This window comes from Morone saxatilis, unplaced genomic scaffold (genome assembly GCF_004916995.1).
Source record: "Morone saxatilis isolate NCDOM2014 unplaced genomic scaffold, NCSU_SB_2.0 Contig3, whole genome shotgun sequence".
Classification (NCBI taxonomy): domain Eukaryota; kingdom Metazoa; phylum Chordata; class Actinopteri; family Moronidae; genus Morone; species Morone saxatilis.
The window spans coordinates 314,036-324,813 of record NW_023339873.1 but is presented as its reverse complement, the minus strand read 5'-3'; the positions used below and the strand labels follow the sequence as shown (position 1 = coordinate 324,813).

Here is a 10,778-nt window from a genome sequence, read left to right as displayed (position 1 = left end):
GCTATGGAAACAAACCACAGAGAGGCTGTGATACAACACAGGCAGAGGGAGTGAGACACCATGTGACTCTAGTACTTCTATAACAGTTTCTTCCTGTGGTACAAACAGATACAGGTTGTACAAACATTTAATTTCTTTTGTATTATTTATGGTCTCGTCCTCACTTTGTCTCCTCTCTGGACATTTTTCTGTAAAAAAAAATCTCTTTTTAGCTGAAACCAAATGTAACATCTGCTGCAGATGTAAACAAACAACAGCAGGCCTCTGAAATACCCAGAATGCATTGTGACGTGGGCTCCCTGATCCCTGCGGAGAAAATGTCACATCATCCAATCAAACTGCATCACATCCATCAGAGCGAACAGCAGCAGATCGGTGTGATAAAAACACCATTTCAGTGGAAACACACACCAACAGGTAGGGGGTTTAACGCCTCCACTTGAGGGCATATGGGCAGCCGCTGACAGACACATGCTGTCTGTCTGTCTGTGGACGGGGATTCAATCCGCGATCTTCCAGTCACACTCCGTCTAACCTGCAGGGTGCTGCGTCGTAAAAAATACCATCAGAGGATGTGACAGGAAGCTGCACACACACACACGTTTGTACTTCTATTCTTGTGAGGACCTTCCAACCAGCCGCTGACCATAAAACCTTCAAACCAAAGTAAACCCTCAAACAGGTCTCTGAAGGTCTGTCCGAAAGAGAGGACCAGCAAAAATGTCCTCACTCTCCAAGGTCTGAAACCTACATCGGTCCTCCCAAAGATAGATGTACAAGTACGTGCACACACACACAGCTCCCGGCTTCCTGCTGCACTAAAAGGCTGTCAGAGTGAATCTCCTCTGAGGCTCGACTCGTTCTGATTCTCTGCAGAATCGATGCAGAAACTCAGAGGAAGTCTTCGGCCGAGACAGAAACTGAACCCACACCTGAACACAGTGAATCAAACCATTATAAAATTCAACAACTCGGTTCATAACATTTGTCCTTTCAGTAAGACGAGGAGGTCAAACAGAGTTAAAACAGCACAGAAGATAAAGATTATTAAACCGTTTTATAACAGAATCATTTGCAGCAAAACATTAAAAACCTGTTGAATGATGAAGAATTAACTAAAAAACAATTATCTTATTAAAGCAACATTATGAAACTATTCCTACAAGAAACCTAAGAGGACGTTGACGGAGGAAGAGAATATTTGCACTTCCTGGAGAAAATGTGTGATTCTCTGCTTCACTGCTCTCAACCCAACCTCTCAGCACAAAGTGTTTGTGATTCACGTCTAAAGATATCACACAGAATCAGTGATAATTCAATACTGCGTTCAAGCATTGTATTATTGGCCTCAAGGTGGAGTTATTGATGCAAGGCTTCAGTATGTTGTGCACGCTCATGGAGCAGCTGTGTACAATAAAAAGTTTCATCCTCATCAAAGAAAACAGAAATGAATGTATATTGTTAATGTTACGCCCCCTGTTGGTAGAATTGTATGTAGCAGAAACTGCAATGGCCATGAAGCATGCGAAAGCTTAGTGTTTGGTTTGTCCATTGTGGGCGACTGTTGGACTCCAGGGAAGGCAACCTGCTGCGCCTGTAGATATAAAAGTCTTATTTTCAGGTGATTATACCAATTAATATTATCTTACAATAGATCCTCCTAAATGTTTCACACTGGACCTTTAAATTCTTGGTGTGGTTACGAGGCCTACTTACAGCTGATACGTTTACTTTTTTACTAAAATGACATTTTACAAGCAGTTTATTTTCACTGCTGTAAAAAGAACATCTCTTTAAATTCCCTCTAAACTTCCAGTGGTATGTTTCCACTGTGCAACAACACAAAGCAGATTAAATTGAGGGCAGATTACAGGTGGATTAGTTTGAAATAAGTGAAACAATGTTGAAGTCACACACAGACACAGATTTCACTTGCAACTGTATTTAAGCAAAGAAACCCTCACTAATCCTCAAGAAAAGCTGCTGACTGAAAGACTGCACAGCAAAAAGAAAAAAAGAGCAGAAATCAGCAGAAAACTAGTTCAACGTGAGCTGACACCGGAGCATGTTAGAGCTGTACAAACACACTGACCCAAAATGCATTCACATCTACAGTTTGTGCCCATTAAACTCTTGACTTTTGCTAAATATGCTAATCAAGTCCACATGAAACCGCAAGAGAAAAGCTTATAAGCAACATTTCAAATGAGCTGTTAGTAGGTCTTTTTTTACTTTGACAATAATCCCTCACAGTCTGTTGGGTTTTTTTTTTTTTTTTTACTGGATTACGGGGATGACAGTGATGTGCGGAGGTGACGTCCCCACAATCCCTCTGACGAACATCCTGCACTGGGTTTTAAAGTTTCCAGCACTCAAAGTGATTCCTTCAAAGACAGAAGAATAAAAAGGGACACGGGACTGTCGCTGTATAAAATCCTCCAACGGTCGTTTTGGAACGTGGATTACAGGGGACATAAGTGACCTGTTGGGGTACAAGAGTTACAGCTGTCAGCGTTCATATAGAAATTGGCACTGTAGTAAACAGACAGCAAACAGAGGACATTGCTGTTGAATAAAATCCTGTTGAGGTCTGAACACAGATTACAGAGACATCAGTCACATTGCCGTCCTCACAATACCAGAAACATGTTCAACACTGACAATAGGCGGAGGCAGGTCTAGAGAGACATATTAGCAAAGCACTGAATAGAGATATGTAATTTCTCCAAATACATATTTTTTCATTCAACCTAAGCCAATCACTGGGTCTAATATTTGGCCATAACAGATCAGTAAATACATTTTAATTGTTTAGCTCATTATTAATCTAAATAAACGTGTTCAATTTCACACCAAACTCTTTTTTTCAGGACTGCCACCCTTCGAGATCCGCCCCTGCAGATAGAATAATAAAAATTAGCTGCTGCTGTCCCAAAAGAAATATTTAGCTAAACTGCAGAACTTCCTAAATGAAATGTACATTTTTGTCACTGAGACCGATGTGATACGCACCTCGATGCACCGCCAACCACCCGATACATTAAAGATAAATATGAAGCTCTACCAATGCGATATGATACGATTCACCCATATGGTCATGATTTGATTCAACGTGACATGTTAGAGAGACATCAGTAGTTCGTTGAGGTGTGAGACTTACAGCCTCCACAATCTGACAAAAAGATCTGCAGGCTTAAAAGACTGTTTATGAACATATTACTGTTGTGTTTAATAATTAAACAACATATCATTCCTAAATGTTCACCGTCAACAACAGCAGCCATTCTCAGCTAAATACAGCATTTCGTTTACTTCCTATATTTTCCCGAAAGACCTGTAGCAGCGGAAAGGTTTCATTTCCTGAATATTTAAGCTTTCACTTTTACACCTCTGTGGATGTTTTCTTTCTTTTTTATTATTATGGTCCTCACAAACTCAGAGAAAATGTAAGGACTGTTTAATTTTCTTCAAATATGAAGCATCAGGGGAATCTGTTTTTTTAGCTGAATATTATGGAATTAATGACTAGAATATGAACTTAACATTGAGCATTCAAAGCTTATGGTAGGATTTAGAAAGTGCTGTAAGGAATAGTCTTAAAGCAGCAGTATAGTCAGCATAATAAAAGAGGAAATGAAACCAGTGGTCATTTTTTTCTTGACGGTCCCTCAGGGGCCCCTGGGGGTAAATTAATTTACTGAATTAAATTATCATGTAAATGAACTTATTCCTCATTTGGCCCTGAAGTGTCCCCGCTGCTGCTCCTCTGACTCCAGCCAGAGAAAAACTTTCATGCTAAAGTTATCAGGATACAAACAGTAGAAAGAAGCTCATTAACGCGCTGGAACACCAGCCTCAGCAGTGCATTGTGGGAATTAAACAGCAGGGTCAGAAGTCTTCTTTGTCCAATTGGAGAGCTTGACTGAAGGTCGACGTTGAGCAAAGGCATCCAGCTGACCTTTAGATGTTCCTGGACCGTTTCCCTCACAGGAGGAAGGTCCTGGAAACATTTCTGGGGGGTCGAGATGAACCGCAGACCTTTACCTCTGTAGCCTCAGTGTCTGTGTGTGTACTGCAGACTTATTTACTTGAGCTTTTACCAATTTTAATCAAAACGTGCAGATTTATTTTAGAAAAGAATCAATTTGAACTGATTTTTGCGTCCTGTGTTGATTGAAGTTGACTCACAGGGATTTACAGTCTATACCACATGTTCCATATCTTTCACTTTTAGGCAGAAGAGAAACCTTCACATCCTACATTTGTTCAGGAAACAACAAATCCTAAGTGTACAATATATAATTTCTGCCACTAGGGGATCTCTCACATCAAATCAATAAGAAAATATAAAGTTTGTTGAGGTGGGGAAGCAGCGTGGGATCAACAGTCAATGTATGACAGCTTCTGGCAGATAACCACAATGCTGACGGAGACACAAAGGGGATATGACGCCATTAACAGGCAACTGTGAAACGCAGCGTTACCTGAATAAAATGACAGATTTCCTTAAAAAAAATTTTATGAAGTGATTTTAGGTGTTGTTGCAAAACAATTTGAATTATTTCAATTTGAATTTATTTGATTTGTCTGTAAATATTTGAGATGACACTCGATTAGAACGTGTCTTATGACTTGAGACTTGACTTTGACCTGACTCTTAAGGACTTGTGTCTCACAAGATTAGGCTTTGAACTTACTTGAGAAACAATTTAAACCATCCACAAATTACTTGAGGAGCAAGTCTGGTCTTGATAATTAAGTAAGAAATTCCAGTTAAAAGCTCGGACTTGGACTTGTGCGGACTCCATTTAAATGTGTGATGTTGTCTGTTGAGTTTTAAACTCCATCAGTGGCGTCCTGCTCCGACCTCTCAGCCTGAATTAATCATGTGGAGCCGTCGCTGCCTTGTCCCTGGAGCCAGGCAGCGTTCGTACTCTCTTCATCAGCAAGGACTCTGAGAGGTTGAAGGACTGTCGCCTGCAGCTGCTGATCCGTGTTTGACAGCGGGGCATTAATCTGTGAAGTGACACCTGTAATGTGGCTGAAATCCTCTGAGGAAGTTCTGCTGGAGGGATTTAAAAACAGAGCTCAGACTCTGCCTTTGTGCCCTTTAGCAGAGCGCCCGTCTGGCTTTAAATATTTCAGATTCTTAAGAGGTTTAAGGTTATTTTAGAGGCATTTTGGGCATCATTAAAGAGTGAAGTGAGAGAGCAGGAAATGAAACGCAGCAGCCGTGACTTCAGTTCGATTTAGTCTCTTTCAGTCTGGATTTTCTTACTTTTATCAGTTTAATATAGCGAGTCAACCTTCAAGTCAACTTCAACAAATCATGTTTAAACACACTAAAGACATTTTCTAACATACTTTGAATTTTAAACTTTACAGAAAGAGATTTACTTTCATCAAGTTACGAGATTAGACTATTAGAAATTAAACTTCACGTTTCTACAGATTTCAGAGATGGTGCATGTGTTTTTTCCGGGCTGTGCCGCTTTAACTCGGACTTAAACTGATATTGATTTTTCTTTTTTATGTAAGCCTTTTTTGTGGTTAAAAGAAATGTTTGTGCTGCCCTGCTGCCACAGCAGTGCACAGCTCTCTCCCTACTCTCTCCATATCCTCGTGAAGCAACTGGACTCAAAATCATGAGATCACACAAGAATCCATCTTGTCAGCCTTCAACCTATACACTTGTGTCCAACCACTGTGGTTTGGTCCAGTCAACATCCAATGAGCTGCAGGCGTGGTTTAAGGCTAGCTGTGTGTTAGTGTAGATGCTACTAGCATTAGTTACATCAGAACTGGAGAGTATTTCTTCATTATAAGTAGAACAAAGAATGACACTGAAGGTTTTTCTCTCTTCTCCCGACTGGCTTCAGTCAGTTACATGGTTCATTGATCTGATCGGGTTATGTTTGCCTGTGATAGATGGTGACAGACAGATGGTTTATCCAATCACCTGCTGGTTATTTATAAGTGCCTGCTTTTTTCTAGATAGTTTCCATGACTTCCCGCATGGTTCTGTGTCACAAAACATCCGGGACTTAGAGTTGGATGTGTTTCTACAAACTGAGGGTGTCTATGCTGAATAAGTGATTCATACAACCCCACTTCAGAAACCCCAAAATATCCCTTAAAGATCCGAAGATGCTGAAACAGTTCAAATAAAGAAAAATTGAAGTGAAATAAAAGCTTTTGTCTGCAGCTGAAGTGGAGTAGAGTCACTGTAAACCTCTGCGACAATGTCTTAATACCAGCAAGTGTGTGTGTGTATGTGTTAACCGTTAAGATCATTTCCCAGTTGGCTGGAAAATCTCCAAATTCAAATCAGATTATTAGATCAGATCAGAGTAGATGAAATGTTATTGATCCCTGTGGAGAAATCAGGACAATAACAGGATACAGCCTCACGAAATATCATAGATCACAGACACAGTTGAGCTGTTTTTTAAATTAATGAAAGAACCAATGAAACCAAAAAAATATGTTTTTGTCCTGAAAATGAATGCCAAAAATAAGCTGAATTGAACTTGCTTCATTTTATTCTTAGACAAAAAGTAATTTCATACATTATTATTGAAACTTCAAGATTATAACTTTATGACTTATGACATTTCTAAAGTTTGATGGGTGGTGATTCATCCCATTATTCAAACTAAAGATTTTCCTCTCAGATTTCTCACTTTAGAGTGACTGACAGCAGATTCATTGTGTATCATGTTGTTGCAGATCTACATTGAAGCTTGATGTTTTGTACCGTTTGATTAAACAGAAATATTCTAAATGTCTGGTGCATGTGGTTGAGCTTATTCCAAGTTGATGAAAACCTCAGATTCACTAAGCTTCAAGGTTAAGCAGCCTTTCACTGTGTTATTAGCAAAGAACAATGTAGGAAACCTTCAGGTGATGACAAACATCAGATTATATCAGCTGTAGCTAATTAACCTAAATTATTAAACTGATGAAAGGCCGAAAGGAAACGTGTCTGGTTAATGTGCTCTTTGCATTTTTCATTGCAAATTCATTGCATTCATTCACATTCATTGGCAGAAATATAATGTAAATATATGAGTATATAAGAATCATTGTGTTTTTGTTACCTTAGAATGAGACGTTTTTATCCACAGAGGGAGCGGGTCCTCTTATAGTCCGCCATGTTGAATTGCCATGTTTCTACAGTAGCCCAGATGGTTGGCAGCGGTAGAGCAGAAGAGAGCATAGACAATATAAACGGCTTCAGTTTACCGTCGGTAAATCCCACAGAGCAGTCTGTGCAGAAGGAGGAATTTTCTCTATTCAACTTTAAGTCAACTCATGCATCATAAGAAAGATTTCTCCAGAATTCAGTCTCCACAAATTTTGTATCTTTTACAATAAAGCTCTATGGTTTCTACAATGTGTGGACAAACAACATGCACTTGTAAAAGTGCCGGTAATTGTTTTGATATTATTCTTTGCTGTATCACCTCATATTTCCTCTCTCTCTCTTTAACAGTCCCGCCCACTGTGGAGCCGGTGTACACAGAGATCCGACAGGCTCTCGGCCGGGCGTTCAGCCTCACCTGCCGCCTGCTGCGAGCTCACCCAGCCCGCCTCTTGCGATACGAGTGGAAGCTGGGCTCCCGCCTGCTCACCGTTGGACAGTTCAGCGACCAGCGTGATGACACCAACTACCTAGTCAGAGCTCTGAACCGAGAGGGCTACGGCGAGTACACCTGTGACATCACCAACGAGGCCGGGGCAGGGCGCTGTACCTTCCTGGTCACAGGTGGGTCGGGATGACTGGGGCTTGATGGGATGTTGACTTGAAGGTGTGAGCAGATTGGACTTTCTTTTTCTTAAATAAACCGATTTTATATTTGGAGTTGTAACTGTAACGAATCGGTTGGGCCTGACTTGGGCTTGTCTATAATTACTTGAGATGACTAGAACATGTCCTACATTGTTTGAGACTTGACACAACTTGACATTTCAGAAAAGACTTTACTTGGTCTTGCCCTGACAGACCTGTTCCTCCAGAGCAGGTTGAACCAGTCCCAGTTTCCCAGTTAATTCCCATTCTGTTGGGGTCCGGCAGCTGTTGTTGAGGTTTCGATAACAAGCCTGAGGTCTGATGGGAACTCCTAGCTGATTTCAAACTTTAAATGTTTACATCTCCAGGATGAGAACACGGTGGTTAATTAGAGTTTATCTCATCTTTAAATCCTGTGTGCTGGCAGCCACAAGCAGAGAATCACTGAGAGTTTCCTCGAGGGAGTTTGAAGCGTCATAAATAATGTGCAGAGCTTCAGGAAACCTTTACATCCTCTCACACATCTGAACTGACAACAAACACTTTACTCTCTGCAGGAAGATTAGAAAACTTCCTGCCTTTAATACCTGGCTGCCTCCTCTCTGTTGTTGAATTAACAGTTCAGGTCTTGAAGGCTAAAAGATGACTGACATCTATGTTTTGGAACATTTCAAGACTATGTAACCAAAAAGACATTTTATCTTTTATGTCTGTCGATTTCTGACATCCTTTCTGCTTTATGCTGGTGTTTTTTCTATCTACATTTATTCTTTCAAAGGGCACCTATTCTACTCATATCAAGCTCTATATTCTCAGTCTGAGTAGCTTTGCATGATTCACTCTGTAAAAAACATCCTTATTTTTCTTGTACTGATTCTTCATTCAGCTTTGGACCACCTTGAGCTCCCAGTCTGTTAGCAGTTAGCAGCAGCTAGCAGTTAGCTAACTGATGTACATCTTACATCTGTAAACTCTGTTAACCCCTGAGAGTTGAAGCACAGAAGCCGTAGGACATCGAAGAAAAACCATAAAATCTGTAACCTTCCCTCACAACCAGAAAAGCACTTTCTGCAAATGCATCTTGGTGAGCAGAGCAGTCCATAAATGAGACCTGGTCCCTGCACTTCGTGGGCATGCTCTGTCTGGAGCAGATAACCATATGAAGAATCTGTGACAGGCCGACGTCGGCTTCAGTCACATCCCAACTGAAATTTAAATGCCTATAATTTATGAAACTGCCCCTGTGTCAGTTGTGCTTAATTTTGACTGTTTTCTGAGTGTCTTACTTTTAAACTAGTCCACTAGTCTCAATTAAAATTCCATTTTAATCTACAGTTAAATGAGTCACCAGGAACATCCCCAATATCTACTGTGATCAAATCTGTGGTTGGTCTGTTTGCTTTTACACCAAACTGGTACTGGTGCCCTGAATTTCAAAAATCACTCTACTATAAAAAGCTATAAAAAATCTATAAGAGCTTGTTTTGAATCTCTAATGTAAATGTGGAGTCGTCACTGAGTCTCCAGACTGCTGTTTTTCCTCTGAGAGCTGCTCTGTGAACACCAGACGTCACACAGGAAGTGCTGGCTGAGTCGACTCGTATCTCCGTCCTCTCCTGATGAAAGCTCCCCTGCAGAGACGCCCTGTCAGCGCTGCGAGACTCTTCCTGTAAACCCGAAGGCTGCGTTAAGCCTCTTATCATGGCCGGCCTGTGAGCAGCGGCGCGTTGTGCAGGCGGCAGCAGAAAGCAGTTAAAGAGGAGAAGTTGTAAGCTCAGGATGGAGAGCTGATGGAAAATGATGGCGATTATGTCGGGCTTGACGTTGCTGAGGTGAAGTTTGTGTTGTTAATCAGGTGTGAACACGTCGGTGGCATTTTAAACCTCGCTCATCCTGCAGCAGCCAATGAGACGACAGCAGTAAAACTGACAGAAACTGTGAGACAAAACTCCAACATGACGACTCACCACACCTTCACAGGCTCAAACGAAAAAGCTAAAGTTCAATGTTGCCATTTTTCCCTTGTCTGTCTCTGAGGCGAAGCAGCAGGAAAGATTCATGTTTGCATTATTCATGTTTCCACCAGTCTGACGTTAGATCATAGCGATCATAGTCACTGATATTCAGACTGAATGGATGTATCTCTTCCTCTCCGTTATTTACTTTGACGTTTCATTCTCCTTATTTCCCTCCTCGTCGTCAGCATTTTCTCACTTAGTTAAAAGTAAGGCTGGTTTCTTCCTTAACTGTCTGGTTATACTTTGTTTAGGCTGCTGTGAAATATTCACTAAAGGTTTAGCTCTGTTTGACCCAATATTCGGTCCAATGTTCTCTGAGTTTTAATATTTCATCCAGTATTCGCTGTGTTTTCTAAGAGCCTTCGACCACATCTCATAGTGTTCACCAGCAGAGGAGTTTCAGTTGTCTTCAAGTGATCTGAATCACAATTTCCGCTCTGATCACTTGACCAAAGTATGGAACTGTGAAGACAGAGACTGAGCAAACTCTGTCCACACTGTCAGAAGAGCCAGTAAGTGGACCTTGAGTTACCTCTGAGTCAGTGTTTGTAGAGCTGAGTCAGCCAATCAGGACTCAGCTCTGTGTTATCAGGTCGTCCATGTTGGAGGCTTGGTCCAGTCAGGTGAGTTCTTCTTCTTTAGTGGTTTAATCCTCCAACCCGAACATCAGCAGACACTGTGGTGTGTTTACTGTCATATTAACTTGAGCTTTATAATCTGCTGCCTGTGAGATTAACACACTCACAACGGTTTTTTTACTCTTTCATCATGTCTTCCTCTTCTCTTTCATTGGACAAACAAACATGTGACATCTTCAAGATTAATCTTTGCTCTGTTGCCATCATGATGACTGAATTCATCTTAATCTGATCCAGAAACTGACAGTTGGCTTATCAATATGATACTTATTGGTACTCAGAATAATTTGCTGCAACAAAAGATTCATTAAAGTTAGTAATGACCTTTTG

At 40.9% G+C, this 10,778-nt stretch overlaps 1 protein-coding gene across 1 annotated transcript in view; it reads left to right on the top strand.

The window, feature by feature from the left end:
* Positions 1-10,778, top strand: part of mdga2a (MAM domain containing glycosylphosphatidylinositol anchor 2a) — a gene marked incomplete in the record, with an annotated part of 62,993 nt that overhangs the window by 38,684 nt on the left and 13,531 nt on the right. The window contains 1 exon segment of the mRNA XM_035674754.1: positions 7,496-7,768. Coding sequence (XP_035530647.1) covers positions 7,496-7,768 — 273 coding nt within the window.